The sequence below is a fragment of the Ranitomeya imitator genome, chromosome 4, assembly GCF_032444005.1.
Source record: "Ranitomeya imitator isolate aRanImi1 chromosome 4, aRanImi1.pri, whole genome shotgun sequence".
In the NCBI taxonomy this organism is placed as follows: domain Eukaryota; kingdom Metazoa; phylum Chordata; class Amphibia; order Anura; family Dendrobatidae; genus Ranitomeya; species Ranitomeya imitator.
This window is the reverse complement of record NC_091285.1, coordinates 147182250-147205064: the sequence shown is the minus strand read 5'-3', so window position 1 is coordinate 147205064 and position 22815 is coordinate 147182250. Positions and strand designations below refer to the sequence as shown.

The window sequence follows — 22815 nt, the reverse complement described above, 5'->3', positions numbered from 1 at the left end:
ACAGTATGATACCCCCACAATGGCCCAAACACAATTTGATGACCCTGACACAACCCTCTATACAGTATAATGGCCCTTCCACCCTTCCACACAGTGTGATGGCACCCACTAGCTCTTCAGACAGTGTAATGGCCCCATACATAGCCTTGCAAACAGGATAATGGCCCTCACACAGCCCTCCAAACTGTATAATGGCCCTCACTTAGCCCTCCAAATTGTATATTGGCCCCCGCACATAGCCCTGAAAACGGGGGGTAGGGGATTAGTACTGGTACTGGCACAAGGACCCCCTGACTCATGGGCCCCATAGCCACCGTGTGGTCTGATGCTTTTAGCGGTGCACCACTGACTTTAAGGGTGGGAGACTGACTTCTTTTGCGATATTTGTTTTAAGGGAAAATATTTTCTTTACATTATTTTAAAAATTGTTCCACATGAAATGGCATATGTCGTTAGAAATATAGGGCTGCCCCATGAAGTCCAAAATATCTCATGTCGTTAATAAGTTAATGATATTTATTAATATTATAAAATTTAGAGCTTAAAGACTGGAAAATTGGATTTAAAAATCTTTGCATATTACAATGAGTACAATGGGACAAAAAACAAACATAAATTGATTACAATGAAATAATTTTGATAAATATTGACAATATTCACATCCTTGTAATAAAGTAATGGCACAATGACAATGATTTATATTGTGCCAATCAACAAATAAGGAAAGATGACAAGATCACCCTGAAGCATCGTCCTGGATGTATATAAGGGGAGCACAGAAGACTAAAATTCAAACCCAGCTTTTACTTTCCATTGAAGTTAAGAGCTTGTCAACAACTCTTCCATCATGAAAATTGCCGTCATCTTCCTTTGTGTGGCCATTGCCAGTTTTATTGGTAAGTTATACTGGTCCCAATTTATTGCAAAATATGTTTTATTAAATATCTGCAATATTTTCCTTATTTAAATCCTGTACCTGAAAATTTATTTAATTCATATTTCAAATGTTCAATAATAAATTAATATTAGTTCCTAAAGTGCGCTGCTCTCTATGAGGAAAGAAAAAATAAATCCTGAACACTGGAAGCCAAAAATCCAACTTTCAAGTGAAAAACATGGGATATGACGCAAACTTTGCTCTGTTTTTCTTTCTTTTTTTTATTTAGACGGCTGTACAGACTTAAATATTGTTAAACTAAGGCCTCATTCACTCCTTCAATGTTTAGTCAGTATTTTACATCAGTATCTATAAGCCAAAACCCGGAGTGGAACAATCAGAGGAAAAGTATAATAGAAACATATGCTCCACTTCTGTATTTATCACCCACTCCTGGTTTTGGCTTACAAATACTGATGTAAAATACTGACCAAATACTCAATGTGTGATCGTGGCCGTGGGAGAACAATTCTATGAAAAAGCTATAACTTATCCCAGATTCTAATTGTTTCTTCGATACACATTTCATAATTTTTTCCTGGCTCATTTATCCGGTCAGTTTACATTATAATTAAGTGTTATTACGGTTAAATAAAAAATTTTTTAACACTGTTAATAATTTACATCCTTTAATTTAAATGCTAATTAGGTCTACTACTTATAACATCACGTGTGTTACCAATTAGTGATGAGCGAACCATGTGGGGGTTGCCTGATTGCTAGGGAATCCCCATATGTACTTATGCTGGCTATCAGATATAAATCATTCAGCTGCGGCAATAAAAACTAAATCTCCGAGCACTAAAAAATACTCGGAGGACCCCCGAGCCTGCTTGAGAAATCTCGAGTAACGAGTATATTCGCTCATCACTATTAGCAATCACTTACTGTCTGAGCCTGTTTAGATCTTCAACACAGTTATTTTTTATGTTTCACCTTTCTGCATTTTGGCACTTATAGCTAGCTCATCATCGCTTTTATTTTACCTTTGATGTGATTGTATGATTTGTTTTATGCAGGAGAAATTGTAATGTTTTCATTGCTGATGTGTAAATCAATGGGTAAAATGTCGAATATCAGAGCTTTGTCCCGTCATGGGCTTGTGAGAGTCATTTACGTTGTCATTAGACATTCTCCACCCCTTTAGTGCTGCAAAAAACAATTTACAATAGTCAATAAGGTCAACAAAAAGCAACGGATATGTTCTGGGTGGACTTACCACCACTAAAAAAGCCTCTCATGGCAATTGCTGGTAGTGTTCAAACCACAAAGGTTTTATAAATTCAGATAAATCCTTAGAGAACATTAGTGAAAAACAATTAAGACAAAATGTGGAGATATTCAACCGGTTCCTATATTTAATCCATGCCAGAAGGGATTCCGTGTAGAACAGAACGAGCTTAATGTGCTATGTGTAGCTCGGAAATTTAGTTCACTCTAGGAATAAATAAAATAAATTACATCTCTTTTGCTGATAAGGTAACTATAAAGCAATGAATACAAGATTGACTTCCTATATTGTATGTCAAAAATCACCTTATCCCTCGGTCTCTGTGCTTTAGATGGGTTATGTAACATTAACTTGAATCTGAACTTCAAAATGTTTCTAAAATCAAGAAATATTTATTTTATTTCTCTATTATATTTTTACAGACACCAGTAATGGATTTAGCAAAGGGAAGTCTTTTGATGTAAGAGATATTTTTTTCCTTCTTCTAGAATGTCTTACAGTTCAGTAGATTACAGCATCACTGGGAAACCAAGGGATCTGTTTCTTTTTGTTGCACAGTATTGTCTATCAGTGATGAGCGAGTATGCTCATTACTCGAGTTTCTCTGAGTATGCTTGGGTGGTCTCCGAGTATTTCGGCATGCTCGGAGATTTAGCTTATGTTGATGCATCTGCATGATTTGCGGCTGCTAGACAGCCTGAATACATGTGGGGGTTGCCTGTTTGTTAGACAACCCCCACATGTATTCAGGCTGCCCAGCAGCCGCAAATCATGCAGCTGCGTCGACATAAACTAAATCTCAGAGCACACCTTAATATTCAGAGAACACCCGAGCGTGCTTGGAGAAACTCGAGAAATGAGCATACCCGCTCATCACTATTATCTATAAGTGAGTGATACTGCATGATGAAAAGTAACACATGCCTAGATCTTCCAGTGATACTGTGATCTCCACAGGTTACACATTGAGGCTTTCTGCCTTTCATAATGAGCACAATTGCAACTTCTTCAGTGCTACACTGTCATCTAGATAAAGTTCCTCTTAAAGTTTCTTTCTTACATAACATGGTATTTGCTTATTACTTACAATTTTTGTGTGTGAATTTAGGTGTGAATACAAACATATCAGCATCAGGATAAGACTGATAATAATCAATAGGTCTCTCTTTGGAGAGATGTAAAAGACATCTTCTGTTTTTGTGAAAATGAATTGCTCTCAACAAAGCTGGCCAATTGGATGACTGCCGAACTAGGCTTTGGCCGATTGAGTTCAAAATCAGACATGCCAGATGAACATCTTCACCATTGATCAGCGGTCTGGGGCCACCATATACATTATATAGATGGCTGAACACATTGATACCTCTCTCCTTAAGTGATGATGTCATGGGAAATAAGGCTCAAAGGCTCAGGCAATTTGTATTTTAATGTCTGTATCTTTTGTTATTCAAGAGAACAACCGCCGGTGCTAGAGCTGTCTAGCAATGGCTTTCTCTACTCTCCACTCTTAAAAAAATGAACATTCGGCTGAGCCAAAAATTGAGGCCAGACAGATAGCTGATGAACTATTATTGGGGGCCTAAAGGTGGCAGTATGGAGAAGTAAAGATGTCAGAAGACTACTTGCAGGCTGTCAATATTCTGTAGGATGGTCCTGAACTGAGAAATACACATTTGTAAGGAAGATGGGAACGGAAGGAAATTGAAAATTGTATTGCATACGAAGGTAATATGCAAGTCTAGTCTAGGTGCTTCAATTAAAGGGAATATTCATCTTGGGCAGGGCAGGTCCACTACAGGGCAGGAAGCAAAGCATTCGATAGCAAGGTATCACATCTACAAGATTATTATTTTGTTTCTCTTACTGATTGCAATTAATATTTTTACAAAATGAACGCACAGAAATGCATGGTCTTCTCCACACTGGCAAATAGATATGGGTAGTAAGTAGAGGGTTTTTCTCTATGTACCCTTAATAGGGTAATTGAATATGTAGTTTCTAAACCTGTAACCTCCTCGAAGGTTACTGTCCTGTCAATTTAAAGTGGTCACTTAGCACCACAATTCCTCTTTTAATGAGAGGCAGCCTGAATCCACAGCAAGCATTGATATCACAGAATAAATTTGCAACTGGCCACACATTTGCCATGCAATGCCTATTATAGGGAAGATGTAGAATTACATGCTGTTTGTTTTTATGCCATTATGGTTAAATAAGCATAAAAACAATGTTTTCATTAGTGATAATAATTGCTTTTGCTTCAAACTTGCTTTTTTGATTACAGAAAACCAAAGCTGACTTCTATGTCCGCTCCTGCCACGCAATTGGTCAAAAAGTGGAGATTTTGAAGGTAATTTTCTTACAGCTTCCATACATTTGAAAGACAAACAAAAAAATTGACTAAGCTTTGTGAGTGCACAGGGATGCCACATCTATCTATATAATTGTCTAAGGGTCACTTCCGTCTGTTTGTCTGTCTGTCATGGAAATCCCAAGTCGCTGATTGGTCGCAGCCAAACGGCCACCACCAATCAGCGACGGGCACAGTCGGGCCGCGAAGTGGCCGCTCCCTACTCCTCTGCAGTCAGTGCCCCCTCCATACTCCCCTCCAGTCAGCGCTCACACAGGGTTAATGGCTGCATTATGCCGCGGTGTAACGCACTCTGTTAATGCTGCTATTAACCCTGTGTGACCAACTTTTTACTATTGATGCTGGCTATGCAGTATCAATAGTAAAAAGATCTAATGTTAAAAATAATAAGAAAAATAAAAAATCATTATATAGTCCCCTTCCGTCGCCTTTCCCGCTGCTCCTCTCGACACTCCGGTCCATGCATTGCAGTTTCGCGAGATGATGACGTAGCGGTCTCGCGAGACCGCTACGTCATCTGTTATGGCTGGCAATCAGGCAACACAGCGTGCAGTAATCAGCGCACATACAGAGATCTGGCAATAACCCAAAACAATAGGACGAGCTCTGAGACGTGGAATCTCTGTAGACTGCAGTACCTGATCTATCCTCACACAACTGTAAGCAGCAGTGGATTGCGCCTATCAACTACCTATGCAACTCGGCACTGCCTGAGGAGCTGACTAGCCTGAAGATAGAAATACAAGCCTGACTTACCTCAGAGAAATACCCCAAAGGAATAGGCAGCCCCCCACATATAATGACTGTTAGCAAGATGAAAAGACAAACGTAGGAATGAAATAGATTCAGCAAAGTGAGGCCCGATATTCTAGACAGAGCGAGGATAGCAAAGAGAACTATGCAGTCTACGAAAAACCCTAAAACGAAAACCACGCAAAGGGGCAAAAAGACCCACCGTGCCGAACTAACAGCACGGCGGTGCACCCCTTTGCTTCTCAGAGCTTCCAGCAAAAGTTAATAGCAAGCTGGACAGAAAAAACAGAAAACAAACTAGAAGCACTTATCTAGCAGAGCAGCAGGCCCAAGGAAAGATGCAGTAGCTCAGATCCAACACTGGAACATTGACAAGGAGCAAGGAAGACAGACTCAGGTGGAGCTAAATAGCAAGGCAGCCAACGAGCTCACCAAAACACCTGAGGGAGGAAGCCCAGAGACTGCAATACCACTTGTGACCACAGAAGTGAACTCAGCCACAGAATTCACAACAGTACCCCCCCCTTGAGGAGGGGTCACCGAACCCTCACCAGAACCCCCAGGCCGACCAGGATGAGCCACATGAAAGGCACGAACAAGATCTGGGGCATGGACATCAGAGGCAAAAACCCAGGAATTATCTTCCTGAGCATAACCCTTCCATTTGACCAGATACTGGAGTTTCCGTCTAGAGACACGAGAATCCAAAATCTTCTCCACAATATACTCCAATTCCCCCTCCACCAAAACAGGGGCAGGAGGCTCCACAGATGGAACCATAGGTGCCACGTATCTCCTCAACAACGACCTATGGAATACATTATGTATGGAAAAGGAGTCTGGGAGGGTCAGACGAAAAGACACCGGATTGAGAATCTCAGAAATCCTATACGGACCAATAAAACGAGGTTTAAATTTAGGAGAGGAAACCTTCATAGGTATATGACGAGAAGATAACCAAACCAGATCCCCAACACGAAGTCGGGGTCCCACACGGCGTCTGCGATTAGCGAAAAGCTGAGCCTTCTCCTGGGACAAGGTCAAATTGTCCACTACCTGAGTCCAGATCTGCTGCAACCTGTCCACCACATAATCCACACCAGGACAGTCCGAAGACTCAACCTGTCCTGAAGAGAAACGAGGATGGAACCCAGAATTGCAGAAAAATGGAGAGACCAAGGTAGCCGAGCTGGCCCGATTATTAAGGGCGAACTCAGCCAACGGCAAAAATGACACCCAATCATCCTGGTCAGCGGAAACAAAACATCTCAGATATGTTTCCAAGGTCTGATTGGTTCGTTCGGTCTGGCCATTAGTCTGAGGATGGAAGGCCGAGGAAAAAGATAGGTCAATGCCCATCCTACCACAAAAGGCTCGCCAGAACCTCGAGACAAACTGGGAACCTCTGTCAGAAACAATATTCTCAGGAATGCCATGTAAACGAACCACATGCTGGAAGAACAAAGGCACCAAATCAGAGGAGGAAGGCAATTTAACCAAGGGCACCAGATGGACCATTTTAGAAAAGCGATCACAGACCACCCAAATGACAGACATTTTTTGAGAAACGGGAAGGTCAGAAATGAAATCCATCGAAATATGTGTCCAAGGCCTCTTCGGGACCGGCAAGGGCAAAAGCAACCCACTGGCACGTGAACAGCAGGGCTTAGCCCTAGCACAAATTCCACAGGACTGCACAAAAGCACGCACATCCCGTGACAGAGATGGCCACCAGAAGGATCTAGCAACCAACTCCCTGGTACCAAAGATTCCTGGATGACCGGCCAGCACCGAACAATGAAGTTCAGAGATAACTTTACTAGTCCACCTATCAGGGACGAACAGTTTCTCGGCCGGACAACGATCAGGTTTATTAGCCTGAAATTTCTGCAACACTCTCCGCAAATCAGGGGAGATGGCAGACACAATGACTCCTTCCTTGAGGATACTCGCCGGCTCAGATAACCCCGGAGAGTCGGGCACAAAACTCCTAGACAGAGCATCCGCCTTCACATTTTTAGAGCCCGGAAGGTATGAAATCACAAAATCAAAACGAGCAAAAAATAACGACCAACGGGCCTGTCTAGGATTCAAGCGCTTGGCAGACTCAAGATAAGTAAGGTTCTTATGATCAGTCAAAACCACCACGCGATGCTTAGCACCCTCAAGCCAATGACGCCACTCCTCGAATGCCCACTTCATGGCCAGCAACTCTCGGTTGCCCACATCATAATTACGCTCAGCAGCAGAAAATTTCCTGGAAAAGAAAGCACATGGTTTGAACACTGAGCAACCAGAACCTCTCTGTGACAAAACCGCCCCTGCACCAATCTCAGAAGCATCAACCTCGACCTGGAACGGAAGAGAAACATCAGGTTGACACAACACAGGGGCACAGCAAAAACGACGCTTCAACTCCTGAAAAGCTTCCACGGCAGCAGAAGACCAATTAACCAAATCAGCACCCTTCTTGGTCAAATCGGTCAATGGTCTGGCAATGCTAGAAAAATTACAGATGAAGCGACGATAAAAATTAGCAAAGCCCAGGAATTTCTGCAAACTTTTTAGAGATGTCGGCTGAGTCCAATCCTGGATGGCCTGAACCTTAACCGGATCCATCTCGATAGTAGAAGGGGAAAAGATGAACCCCAAAAATGAAACTTTCTGCACACCGAAGAGACACTTTGATCCCTTCACGAACAAGGAATTAGCACGCAGTACCTGGAAAACCATTCTGACTTGCTTCACATGAGACTCCCAATCATCTGAGAAGATCAAAATGTCATCCAAGTAAACAATCAAGAATTTATCCAGATACTCACGGAAAATGTCATGCATAAAAGACTGAAAAACAGATGGAGCATTGGCAAGTCCGAACGGCATCACCAGATACTCAAAATGACCCTCGGGCGTATTAAATGCCGTTTTCCATTCATCTCCCTGCCTGATTCTCACCAGATTATACGCACCACGAAGATCAATCTTAGTAAACCAACTAGCCCCCTTAATCCGAGCAAACAAGTCAGAAATCAATGGCAAGGGATACTGAAACTTAACAGTGATCTTATTAAGAAGGCGGTAATCAATACACGGTCTTAGCGAACCATCCTTCTTGGCTACAAAAAAGAACCCTGCTCCCAATGGTGACGACGATGGGCGAATATGTCCCTTCTCCAGGGACTCCTTCACATAACTGCGCATAGCGGTGTGTTCAGGTACGGACAAATTAAATAAACGACCCTTAGGGAATTTACTACCAGGAATCAAATCGATAGCACAATCACAATTCCTATGCGGAGGTAGGGCATCAGACTTGGACTCTTCAAATACATCCTGAAAGTCCGACAAGAACTCTGGGATGTCAGAAGGAATGGATGACGAAATAGACAAAAATGGAACATCACCATGTACTCCCTGACAACCCCAGCTGGTTACCGACATAGAGTTCCAATCCAATACTGGATTATGGGTTTGTAGCCATGGCAACCCCAACACGACCACATCATGCAAATTATGCAGTACCAAAAAGCGAATAACTTCCTGATGTGCAGGAGCCATGCACATGGTCAGCTGGGCCCAGTACTGAGGCTTATTCTTGGCCAAAGGTGTAGCATCAATTCCTCTCAACGGAATAGGACACCGCAAAGGCTCCAAGAAAAATCCACAACGTTTAGCATAATCCAAATCCATCAGATTCAGGGCAGCGCCTGAATCCACAAACGCCATGACAGAATATGATGACAAAGAGCACATCAAGGTAATGGACAAAAGGAATTTGGACTGTACAGTACCAATAACGGCAGAGCTATCGAACCGCCTAGTGCGTTTAGGACAATTAGAAATAGCATGAGTAGAATCACCACAATAGAAACACAGTCTGTTCAGACGTCTGTGTTCGTGCCGTTCTACTTTAGTCATAGTCCTGTCGCACTGCATAGGCTCAGGCTTACTCTCAGACAATACCGCCAGATGGTGCACAGATTTACGCTCGCGCAAGCGACGACCGATCTGAATGGCCAAGGACATAGACTCATTCAAACCAGCAGGCATAGGAAATCCCACCACTACATCCTTAAGAGCTTCAGAGAGACCCTTTCTGAACAAAGCCGCTAGTGCAGATTCATTCCACAGAGTGAGTACTGACCATTTTCTAAATTTCTGACAATATACTTCTACATCATCCTGACCCTGGCATAAAGCCAGCAGATTTTTCTCAGCTTGATCCACTGAATTAGGCTCATCGTAAAGCAATCCCAGCGCCTGGAAAAATGCATCAACATTACTCAATGCAGAATCTCCTGGTGCAAGAGAAAACGCCCAGTCCTGTGGGTCGCCGCGCAAAAAAGAAATAATAATCAAAACCTGTTGAATAGGATTACCAGAAGAATGAGGTTTCAAGGCCAAAAATAGCTTACAATTATTTCTGAAGCTCAGGAACTTAGTTCTGTCACCAAAAAACAAATCAGGAATCGGAATTCTTGGTTCTAGCATCGATTTCTGACCAATAGTATCTTGAATCTTTTGTACATTTACAACGAGATTATCCATTGAGGAGCACAGAGCCTGAATATCCATGTCCACAGCTGTGTCCTGAAGCACTCTAATGTCTAGGGGAAAAAAAAGACTGAAGACAGAGCTAAGAAAAAAAAATGATGTCAGGATTTCTTTTTTCCCTCTATTGGAAATCATTGAAGGGCTCCTTGTACTGTTATGGCTGGCAATCAGGCAACACAGCGTGCAGTAATCAGCGCACATACAGAGATCTGGCAATAACCCAAAACAATAGGACGAGCTCTGAGACGTGGAATCTCTGTAGACTGCAGTACCTGATCTATCCTCACACAACTGTAAGCAGCAGTGGATTGCGCCTATCAACTACCTATGCAACTCGGCACTGCCTGAGGAGCTGACTAGCCTGAAGATAGAAATACAAGCCTGACTTACCTCAGAGAAATACCCCAAAGGAATAGGCAGCCCCCCACATATAATGACTGTTAGCAAGATGAAAAGACAAACGTAGGAATGAAATAGATTCAGCAAAGTGAGGCCCGATATTCTAGACAGAGCGAGGATAGCAAAGAGAACTATGCAGTCTACGAAAAACCCTAAAACGAAAACCACGCAAAGGGGCAAAAAGACCCACCGTGCCGAACTAACAGCACGGCGGTGCACCCCTTTGCTTCTCAGAGCTTCCAGCAAAAGTTAATAGCAAGCTGGACAGAAAAAACAGAAAACAAACTAGAAGCACTTATCTAGCAGAGCAGCAGGCCCAAGGAAAGATGCAGTAGCTCAGATCCAACACTGGAACATTGACAAGGAGCAAGGAAGACAGACTCAGGTGGAGCTAAATAGCAAGGCAGCCAACGAGCTCACCAAAACACCTGAGGGAGGAAGCCCAGAGACTGCAATACCACTTGTGACCACAGAAGTGAACTCAGCCACAGAATTCACAACAGTCATCATCTCGTGAGACCACAATGCATTCTTGAACACACCAGTGTATACTTTAAATCATATGGTCATAAGATATCAACACTTTCACTCCCAGCCGCTTTTTCATTTTTTGCACGGCAGTTTTTTCCTCCGATTCTTTCACGAGCCATAACATTTTTATTTTTCTACCATTATGGGACTTGACTTTTGCAGGATGGGTTGTATTTGGAAAGACACTATTCATTTTACCATATAACGTACAAGAAATCAGGAAAAATATTGTAAGAGGTCTAAAAGGCCAAAAAAACAACCACTAAGACTAACCTGTTGTTTTCTGGGTTTTGTTCTTTTGACGTTCAGTGGGCTGGAAGACTGATTTGGCAACATGATTCTCCAAGTCTTTATGACTGCACATTCCAAACATGTATTGTTTTGTTTTATTTAACTTGTAAAAAGAATGAAAAATGTTATAAAAAAAGTAGTTGCTATTCTCTGAGGCCTATAATTTTATTCTTACTTTTCATCAATGGAGCTTTGTGGAGGCTTTTTTTTGGGCAAGCTGATGTATTATTCATGCCTTTTTTGGTAAATACGTCATTTTGATCACTTTTTATTGCAATTTTTTTTTATTAGTTGCTGTGACTAAAAAACTCAATCCTGGCATTTTGATTTTTTGTTCTCTGATTATGGCATTTACCGTTGTGGTTAAATAATTTTATATTTCGATAGATCTGACTTTTACAGATCTCTAGAAAACCAATTCTGCCTATTTTTTTTATTTTATATTATTATTAATTTGAGAAAAAGTAGATGATTCAAATTTTTATATTTTTTTCATTTTTAGCAAAAAAAAACCCTACTTTTCTTTAAAGTCCACTTAAGGAAATTGAACCCACGATCAAACTGTATTACAGTGCATAGATGAAATGACGTTCTCCTGTGAACCCAACCATAGGTGCTTGACGCTGATGGAAGCCGGTGTATTGGCACACAGGCAATTCTGCTATTTTGATGCTGTCTGTGATTGAGAGTGGCATTTAAATGGATAAACAGCAGTGACGGAAGTTATCTATAGATGTCCGCTCCAAGCTCAAGCATCCAATATGATGTAATAGCAAAGGTCAGGAAGTACATTATTGGTGACAGAGGTCATGATAATGTGTGTGGAAGTGAATTTGATTTTTCTAGGGAATCACCTATCACAATGTCACTCACTCTGTACATGCTAGAAAACAAAGTCGACTTTTCCTTTTGACATCAGCCCAAGCTTTATCTGGTAAATGTATCATTAAATTAGAAACATCACATAATGTCTACTTGTGCCACAATAAAATTACGGTAAGATGATTTTACTTTTCTTTTCAGACATGTCCTGAACATGAAAGGGAGACCAGAAAGAAATGTCTATTAGAGGACGTGCTTTTAGAGCTGGTATTTATTCTAAATATTTATTTTAAATGTTTTAGATTTTTATTCATTTTTTTCCTTTATAAAAAGTGTCAAGGCTTTTCATTTTAATATAACAAGAAAAATATAAAAATGTACTGGAAACAAATAAGCAATTAGGCTTTCAACATAAGTTAGACATACGTCTTGAAAGCAGAGAAATGATTACAGATATGTGAAATGAAATAATAATAATAATATTTTTCATAATAAAAAGCTTCACTTTTTCTCGAACAAAAAAATTAGATGGTGACAGCATTATAAGTAATAAACTACATGAGGCAAAATAAAGGACATAGGAAACATATCAAACATAATTTTCAAAGCTATTATTCCTGATAAATAATTCATGTACGATTGAAAAAGTACACAATTTTAATTAAAATCTTTTTCTTTTCAGAATCTGCTATCCATTGATATGGACTGTACTTTGGAGGAAGTTTTAAAAATAGTAGTAAGGGTCCTTCCTATCTGATTTTAAGTATTGATAGTTTTTGATATATTTTATATGGCAAAGGTGAATGATTATGTTATTTTATGATGTTCTATTGGTTTAATCCCTATAATGATAATTATATATCCTGACTTGCGGGGCACTCATATAATTTATACTCATCACCTAAATCAATAAAAGGTTAAGTTTTGAAGTTAGGAAGAGGAAAAATAGCATACATTTGTTAGGGTACGTTCACATTTGCGTTGTTGTGTGTTGCGTCGGTGACGCAATGCACAACGCATGCAAAAACGCATGGCTTTGTGACGCATGCATCCATTTTTGGCTTGCTTTTGGACGCAAAAAAAAATGCAACTTACTGCATTCTCTGCACCCTGACGCTTGCGCCAAAAATAACGCATGCGTCACAAAACGCAAGACAACGCATGTCCATGCGCCCCCATGTTAAATATAGGGGCGCATGACGCATGCGTCGCCGTGGCTGCGCCCGACGCAACGCTAATGTGAACTTAGCCTTAGATGTAAAAAAATTCTCTAAACATTTTAAAAAATGAAATGTGATCAGACAATTAAATGTATAAGTTTCTATAGTTTCTATTTTTCTAAGTTTTTATTAAAGTGATATAATTTTGGTATATATACCAAATGGAAAGGGGTCATGACTACTGGTAGACCTATAGGTCTTTTCAGTCACTTAAAGGACCACGCCAGTGGATGCTGCCTCGGCCTCCATATACATGTAATGAGCGAGGCAGCGCCCCCTAGTCAGTCACTCCTACTAGATGGCCGCTTCAGTAGACGGCCTAGGCTCAATACAAGTGTATGAAGCCAGGCCATGCCCACTGGCCGGGGGTATGTATAGCTCAGAATATCTCTGTTTCCGGGTCGGAAACCAGCGAATCCCCGCAGCGCACAATGCGTGAGCTGGGGGGGTTCATAGGTCTGCAGTCACACAGAGTGACTTAAAGTCTGTAATAATACACCAATAATACATTACTTTTACAACAGCTAAAATATGACACACCTAAAATCTACTCAGATATATCTGATCATGCAGTTTAGACTAGCGTAGACCTATTCACTTGAATGGCATAAGTTGGGGTGCTAGGCACAGCCACACTCAGATGTGAATGGGCAATAATGTTCCATATAATTTGTCTGGGGTGACAGATGACCATTGATATACTTCTGAACTATGCTAAAAATAAGCCACCAATATAAAATCCACCTTAAAGTTTGGCAATATTCTTTACAAATGACTATTCATAAATGTGACACTTATGAAATAATGTATCCATTCTTTTCCTTCTCATGCTATCAATAGTGTATGGAGAGTAGTCAACTATTTAGCTATATCTGTAAAAATTATTTTCTGAAAATGCAGAGTGAAAATTGGGCTAAAACCTGTGGCAAAACTGTTTTGAATATATAGTAAATTATATGAACAGACTTCAATTTTGGTAGATAGACAGTTCTGGGAAATATCTCTTAGAATACTTCTGCGGAAAACTGAAAAATTAAGAGTCCTCAATGATTACCGCCTTTTAATAGCCAACTGAAATGGTAGTGAAAAATAGCAAGTTTTTGACACTAAGGCCCCACATATACCTTACATGACTATCAGTTGTATGGTGGGTTGGCCAAATTAACAGCCGGCAGCTACCTTGCCCATCTCTCCCATACACATGAACATTCGCCTTGCTGAGCACTCCTGGATTCTCTATGTGAAAGCCGCTGCCAGACATCTTATCCCTAAATAACAAAAGGACCTGTAGTCTAAAGTCGAATGTGCCAGATCCTTATGTACCATGATAGGTCTTCATTAGGAATCATTCAACACAACATCTGAAGAAGAGTCACATTTATACATGAGAGGAAACAAGAATATTGCAGTAAAAAATGATTGACGCAAACTATCAGCATGTCTATAGTAGAAAGCAGTTGTCCCGGTAAATATTGTAGCAGTTCACAGAAAAAGGAAAACTAAAGTTTTATTGTCCACCAATTGAAATCTGCGCCATGGTTGAGATGACCCACACGAAATCTGAGGGTCATGTTGCATAAATGTAAAGCTTGCTAATCCCACTTATCCCACTTTTTCATTACAGGCGTAAACTATAAACCACTGAGGGCTATCACTTTTTTATTGTTTTGGTTTTCTGGCTAACACAACACAAAGATATACGTACTTTTTTTCCTGTAACATCTATGGAAAACTGAACTTTTTTATGCAAGTCAAAATTACAAAAAATAAGCAAAGAATTGTTGCAAAAAATAGGCAAATAGGCATGCTGTTTTTATCTTAAAAAATAATGCAGTCTAGAAACGCAAAACGGAAATTTGATTTTTTTGACAAACATTTCAATGGTCTTCATCTGACACGCATCCATAAGCTGCAACAATGCTAAAAATCTGAACTTGCCCTTCTACTCCCTGTACATGTGTAAGAAAGCATGTTTCAAAGCTAATAATCATGTAAATTTTACTTTTTTCTTTCTTGTTTAGGGACTACCATTAGAAATCGTTAATTGTATCTTGGTAAGTACCAATCTACAGTTTTAAGATTTCCATCAAAATATTCAGAATAGACATATATTTCCGCTGGTCAAAAGACAGTTAACACTAAGTTTGCAAGTTAAATATTGTTCTGTTCTATTGTAGTTCCCATTAGCATGCCACTTTATGACCCAGAAAAAAATGAAGAAAAAGGGGGGTTCTTGGAAACAGCATGGCTGTGGGAAAATCTATTTTTATATGAGATTTGATTGTTAAAGAAGCGCTCTCACCAAAGTTTTTACCCTCTTAATATATTGCAAGCATCATATTATATAGCAGTGTGTACGTACAATTGCTCATATCACCTTTCTACCCAGCTAATTCTTCTCTTCTCTCTGCTCTATGTAGAAACAGGAAATCTCTTTTCAGGCATTTATTAATCCCCTCTTCAACTCCTGATCCAGCTGCCAGTGACTTTTGCAGTGACTTACGAGTCATGCAGGGAAAATTTACTTCCTGTTTCTTCATAGAGCTTAGAAGGACTGAGCTAGTCTGTTTTTAATCATGTGATGTCATAGACCTAATGGGAAAGAGAATAATTAACTGGGTAGAAAGGCAAAATTAGCAATTGTAAGTACACAGTGCTATATAATTTGATGATTGCAATATATTAAAAGGATACAAATTTTAATGGGAGTGCTACTTTACGATATATACTATATTGAGAAACAAATATATAGTAAGTATTTAGAAGATATTTGATTTTGAGTCAGAGTTAAGACATTGATTGAAGTTGATGTTTCAGATAAACTTATTACAAGTGTTAAATGGAAGAAATTGACTCTAAGAAATTGGATGTAACCATGTTAGTTTTGAGAAAGGAAATAAATACAAATTTTGAAATTAAAAGACTGCAATATAAAGCAATATAAAACAGGAACACAAATCTAATTTTTAATACATTATTGGAACCTTGCGTTACTAAAAACCCAAGATATTGTCCTAAAAAAATATGCTTCTATTAAAAAGCAAACTCCTTTTTGTAATCCTGGAAATGTCATTATTTCTATTAGTGAAATTACATCATTTATTTTTCAGTATTTACAATGTTTCAAATGTTTCAAGCATTTTTAGAGCATTTTTTAACTAGTGCCTGTAGTGGCATTATCTTACTTTTTGCATATGTGTATTTTTTTTGGTAGGGTGGGGTCCATTTTTTTTAAGTCCTCTAGGAAACCCAAGTAAAGATGGCAGAGAAAAAAACACTGCCTAGAACATGCGACTATTTGAGAAAATCTGAACAGACCCTCAAACACTATAAGAACATAAAACACAAACTATGCTGTGTATAATTGCATAATTTACTATAGCCAATACAGTACCTTAAGGCAGCAGTTATTTTTAACATAAAAAATGTCACAAAATGGTTCTGAAAGTGCTTTCTTTGAATACAACCTTAATTTTATTTGCACTACGCTGTGTAAACAAGGCCTGTGTAAACAGAACTGTTCCATATGTCCTAATAGCTGATTTGGATGTTATTAAGGAAGTATGCAGCTGTTTGCAATATGGTAGAGCTGCTAACAATAGTGACCTGCTATTTAGTTAGCGCTTTGCTAATTTTTAGCTCATTTTTATTAGGACAGAGCTAAGATTTGTGACCATAGATTACCTACCATGTCTACAAGTAGTCAGAGGTAGTCTAAATTCCACCCCCGTCTCATTATTGGTTCAGGCTGTTGCCTCTCACTTCCATGCAGCTCTACATCAGATTGGCTGCAGTAGGGAAGACTGGAGAATTGCTGGAAGGCTTTGTTACTTTTATTTGTTCTTTAGGAAAGCTATTATAATAACATAAATTAATCTTCACATTTCAGACAGGCAATTTGGATGACATTTTAACTTTAATAAGTATTGAAGGCCTCATCAGTCCAGTTCTTTTGGTGGTGGTAAGCTACTCTTATATATAGTACGTTATATGACACATGGGGTAAGGGGAGAAGGAAAAAGACAACCAGCTATATGTAGACACAAGCACAATATATGTACTATATTACACATATAGTTTAGAAAAGTTAAAAGGGTATTCTAGACTTGTGTCTTGAGCAACTCTGAGTTATGCATGTTTCTTACTTCCTGTTGCATTCAGGAGTGATAGTTCTGGTCAGGATATCCATCCTACTAAAACACGTTGACTGTCTGTTAGTGTTTGTTCTGAGTCTACAATATATAGTGATAACAGTGCATTTGAACAAGCACAAGGCTCCGGAAAGTGAAAGCCATGATTAGGATAACTGCTCTGGAAACTGTTGACAGTGGGGTCCTGATTCTACAGGATTAATAAGAACCCTATCAGTAGCTGACACTGAGGGGGGGGGGGGATGAGGAGAAAACTGCTGTATAAAAATGAATGGACTGGAAAGAGCTAGCTGGGATGTTAGGAGTTAACTCCTTTCCTGTAATGTAACTACTGCTCAAAAATAGCCAGGGTCTGCCTTGGAAACAAGCCATACACTATGTAAGATAAAAGCTCTTATAGCAGGAGAATGAAAACAGATAGAAAAAGCAAGCCAATTGCAATTTTGCTTTTTTTTAATTCTGTAAATCTATACCAAAGTAATACCATGAGAATACCCCTTTAAATCAATGAGAGTATGCAGCATAGAAGAGTTATAAAATAAAATGATTAACAAAGTAATAGTAATACAACAATTCACAATCTATAACTGGAGTCAGCTTTGATTGTATTAGTCAATTACCTTCGATTTTTATTGAAAAAATACACCTCCACAATGTTAAAACTTACAACATAGCATAAGAAACCTAAATGAATACACTGAAGACATGGTCTTACATTTGTTCATCTTTAGGAAGGATGCTTGGGAAAAGTCGGAATAGTTTTGAAAGAACAGCTGGAGTTATTAAACGGTGTTTTGGTAGGTTTTGCATTTCTCTATCAATATGTATGTGTGTGTTTTATACTGGATGACACATGGTCACATCACATCAATTCAGGATACCTTTCACAATCCTGGTCTATGACCTTAGATGAAAATGTTCTTTAATTAAACCTATTTCTAAATTATCACTGAAAATGACAACATGCAATTTGCCATTAAAGACATTATACATTCCAAGATCTCTGTTTGCTGTAATTCTATAGACACTTTCAATCTTAAAGACGTGTCCTCAGGATAGGTCATCAACATCAGACCAGTGGGGTCCAACACTTGGCTTTGAACAGTTGTTACCGGCAGAGACTAGATGTAAAGAGTGATGGACCCCCATTGATCTTAGATTGTTGACTTATCCCATGGTCAGGTCATCAATGTATAATTAGTGGACAACCCCTATGTATTTGTCGCATCTAATGGCAGCCCCTTATCCATATACCATATCAGGACATCTTGATGGAAGTTATCTGATTAAGTCTGCTCTCGATATGTAAGAATAGAAAACATTAAACATTATGTTTTTTTTTACTTAGAAACACATAGACCATTTATGTATTTCATAGATCGATGTTCATCTAAATGGCTACCATGCAATAAATACTATGTTTCCCCTGCAACTGTCATGGCTGGGGAGATAGAAAGTGGATCTCATGAGCATTCATTTTAAAGAGGCTGTGAAGAGACTGGAAGCAATTATTAACTTGTCATATTTCTGGAGACTAACGGGTTTATTGTTCTCTTTTCCTTTCTCACAAAACACATATTAATAACAAATATATATATTTTTTCAGGGTACTGTGACGGGTGTGCTATCTATTGTGACTTGTCTCCATGATACACTTGGAGGAATTTTATCTTCCGTGACTGGTTCCCTGCTTGGAAATGTCCTTGGTGTTCTAAGCCCACTTCTCGGCTCTTTGACTGGAGATTTAGGCAAAGGCCTACTAGGCTAAGCGAAGGTAATGGAATAGACAGTCTCTATTTCCAATATTTAGATTCCTTTTTCAATTAATCATAAATCATACAAAATGAATAGATTGTATAATAATTACTATTCGATTCTTCAGACCAAATTTAAATTGCTTGAGATTGCATCGATTTTATTCAAAATTTATTCTAATCTGGGAAATACTACAGATGCCAGCTTAGTTTTTCAATGAATCGAATATTTTCACAAATAGTGTAGCTTGTTCTTCTGAAGCATGTTACTCTCCCCGGCCACGCACATGGCTTTTAGGTAAAAAGTTACTTAGGTTGTAAAAAGATACGTTCATTAAGGGGTTATACCTATCTCTGAGTTTTATAGGTCACTACTTTTAGGTCCCATGCCCCAAAGGCGAGGTTCCGACAATAGCCGAGTGCCGCTGCGCTACTTTCTGTTACTGTTTGCGTAACTTCCAAGCAAATGAATAGGAATTATGGAAACAGTCTAGCAAAGTGATCTTTCCTAATTTTGCAACTAAGGAGTTACACCAATGGTGTGCTCATTGTCTCTATAACTCCCATTCATTTTTATTGGCTAAATGGAAACAGTGCTACGCAGCTGAGCTCAGCTATTTTTATAATTCTGCCTCTCTTGACTATGACCTTTAAAAGGGTATTCCCATCTCCAAGATCCTATCCCAGTATGTCGTAGATGTAATAATAAGAATATTAGCAAATACCTCCAATTAGAAATGTATTGTCGCTTATCTGATTCGCTATGTCTCTTTCATCATGTGCAGGCATTGCAGGACCTTAGGTATCCATGGTTACAATCACTGATATAGTGACAGTTAGCTAGTAGCTAGAGGTTGTAACCATTGATACGTCAGGTCCTGCAATGCCTGCACATGAGGAAAGAGACATAGCAAATCAGAAAAATTATACTATATTTATAATCTGAGGTATTTGCTAATATTATTATGCTTACTATATATTGGGATAGGGTCTTGTCGATTGGTATACTCCTTTAAGCAAAGACGTATCTCTGATAATAGGTACATTCATTAAGATGGGATAAAACTGATTCTATTGCACAATGCTGTGACATTTGACCCACAAAACAAGTGTTTACTTAAGAGTAACCATAGTTAACAATAACTGACATATTGGAAACACATTGAATTAAATGGTTCCTGGACCGAAAACCTGCTAGATATGCGAGAGCAACTACACATAAATCATTTAATCCTACAGAGAACAAGGAGTTATAGCCCTCAAAAAGACAAAAGGGTATTTAACCCCTTTCTGACCTTGGACGAGATAGTGCATTCGAGGTCAGAACCTCAGCTTTGATGTTGGCTCCGGTGGTGAGCCCACATCAAAGCCGCGACATGTCAGTTGTTTGGAACAGCTGACATGTGCCCGCAATAGTGGCGGGTGGAATCACGATCCACCCCCCGCTATTATCTAGTTAAATGCCGCTGTCAAACACTGACGGCGGCATTTAACTACCGCTTCCAGCCGCACGGCCGGATATGCGCGCATTGCTGACCCCCATCACATGATCGGGGTCAGCGATGGATCGGCATAGTAACCAGAGGTCTCCTTGAGACCTCTATGGTTACTGATGCCGGCTTGCTGTGAGCGTCACCCTGTGGTTGGCATTCATAGCAAGCCTGTAATTAAGCTACATAGGAGCGATCTGATGATCGCTGCTATGTAGCAGAGCCAATTAGGCTATGCCAGCCTCTAGCCTCCCATGGAAGCTATTGAAGCATGGCAAAAGTAAAAAAAAATGTTTTAAAAAATATGAAATTAAAAAAAAATAAAAGTTTAAATCACCCCCCTTTCGCCCCATTCCAAATAAAACAATAAAAAAATCACACATATTTGGTATCGCCGAGTTCAGAATCGCCCAATCTATCAATAAAAAAAGGATTAACCTGATCGCTAAACGGCGTAGCAAGAAAAAAATTTGAAACACCAAAATTACGTTTTTTTGGGTCAACGCGACATTGCATTAAAATGCAATAACGGGCGATCAAAAGAACATATCTACACCAAAATGATATCACTAAAAACAACAGCTCGGCACGCAAAAAATAAGCCCTCACCCGACCCCAGATCACGAAAAATGGAGACGCTACGAGTATTGGAAAATGGTGCATTTTTTTTTTTTTTGCAAAGTTTTGAATTTTTTTTCATCACTTAGATAAAAAATAACCTAGACATGTCTGGTGTCTATGAACTCGTACTGACCTGGAAAATTATAATGGCAGGTGAGTTTTAGCATTTAGTGAACCTAGCAAAAAAGCCAAACAAAAAACAAGTGTGGGATTGCACTTTTTTTGCAATTTCACCGCACTTGGATTTTTTTTCCCATTTTCTAGTACACAACATGATAAAACCAATTATGTCATTCAAAAGTACAACTCGTCCCACAAAAAATAAGCCCTCACATGGCCATATTGACAGAAAAATAAAAAAAATTATGGCTCTGGGAAAGAGGGGCGCGAAAAACGAACACGGAAAAACGGAAAATCCCAAGGTCATGAAGGGGTTAAAGTGAGATGAGACAAGAATTATTTAAGTATAATACAAAAATATCTTTATTATTTCAGCTCCCTCACAAAACTGTTACGGGCATATAGCCTAAATACGAAATACAAGACGAAAAATTAAAATGGGGGCGGGAAAGGAAAATGGGCGTCACAGTTCACCAGGAAAACCTCCACTATGCATATTGTCATCAGAAACTGCACAGAGCAAAAAATGCAACTGTAATTCTCCATGTAAGATCCAGTATATTGAAATTTAAATAAAACATGGTGTGTCAGACTGGCATATACTGAACAAAAAAAAAGATAAATATTGCTCATAGTGAATAATACAATCTATTGCTTACCCATGTAGGGGGAGAGAGAACCCGGCAGAAAGTGCACACACAACCCCAAGAGTAACCACAGTGGATTTATTATTTTTTTATCTATATCACCACACTATTTTTTTTGCTGCATTTCATTCCAAACTATAGGTCATCAAAAAAAAAAACACCAAACCCTCACGCACATATGCTATTGGAAAAATAAAAAAGTTACGGATCTTAGAAGGCTGGAATAAAAAAAATTGTGAAAATGGAAATAACTAAAGCGAGAAGGAATTAATCTTTATTATCAGTGAAGCCCATAATGACACATTCTGCAAACTCTGGCTTGGCAAGCAACAGACTTGAGTTTTCTATTTCTTTAAATAGTACTGATGTGATTTTTGTATGCATTTAGACACATGTACTGTAGTTTCGGAGGATCCAACGTGTTTAACAAAAGATGAGGTTACTCACAAACATATGCAGTACATATGTGCAGTTCCACTAACTATGGCGTCTTTTTTTTTTGCAGGTTCTTCGCATCATTATGACAAAGTCATGTCATAAGTTTTCTTTCTTTCTAAAAAGCTTTTCTATCTATAAATTTGCTTAAATTTCCTATTGGATGAAAAATCATATCTGCAGAAACGTAATTACCGTAAATTGTATCTGGTTCTTAATAAATAAAGTTCTGAGCATTACAATAAAAGTATCTGTTGAATTATTAGAAACACCTGGATAATGATGACAAATGGACAAACGCTTGATCACATAGTATTAGGTTAAAAATGGTTCATAGACCCTCACTGCTCAGTTATACACTATACAGTGGAGAAAAAAGTATTTATTCAGCCACCAATTTTGCAAGTTCTCCCACTTAAAAAGATGAGAGAGGCCTGTGATTCTCATCATAGGTAGACCACAACTATGAAAGTCGAAATGAGAAAAGA

The 22815-nt window shown here is 39.1% G+C and overlaps 1 protein-coding gene across 1 annotated transcript; it reads left to right on the top strand.

The window, feature by feature from the left end:
- Nucleotides 1–764: 764 nt before the first annotated feature.
- On the top strand, nt 765–22574 carry LOC138675620 (uncharacterized). The gene is made up of 10 exons (XM_069764008.1): nt 765–896; nt 2591–2628; nt 4453–4518; nt 12091–12156; nt 12572–12625; nt 15131–15163; nt 16999–17070; nt 17992–18057; nt 18867–19034; nt 22398–22574. Exons 1-9 carry the CDS (start codon nt 848–850, stop codon nt 19026–19028), a joined length of 606 nt encoding a protein of 201 aa, XP_069620109.1. The 5' UTR covers nt 765–847; the 3' UTR covers nt 19029–19034; nt 22398–22574.
- Nucleotides 22575–22815: the final 241 nt, after the last annotated feature.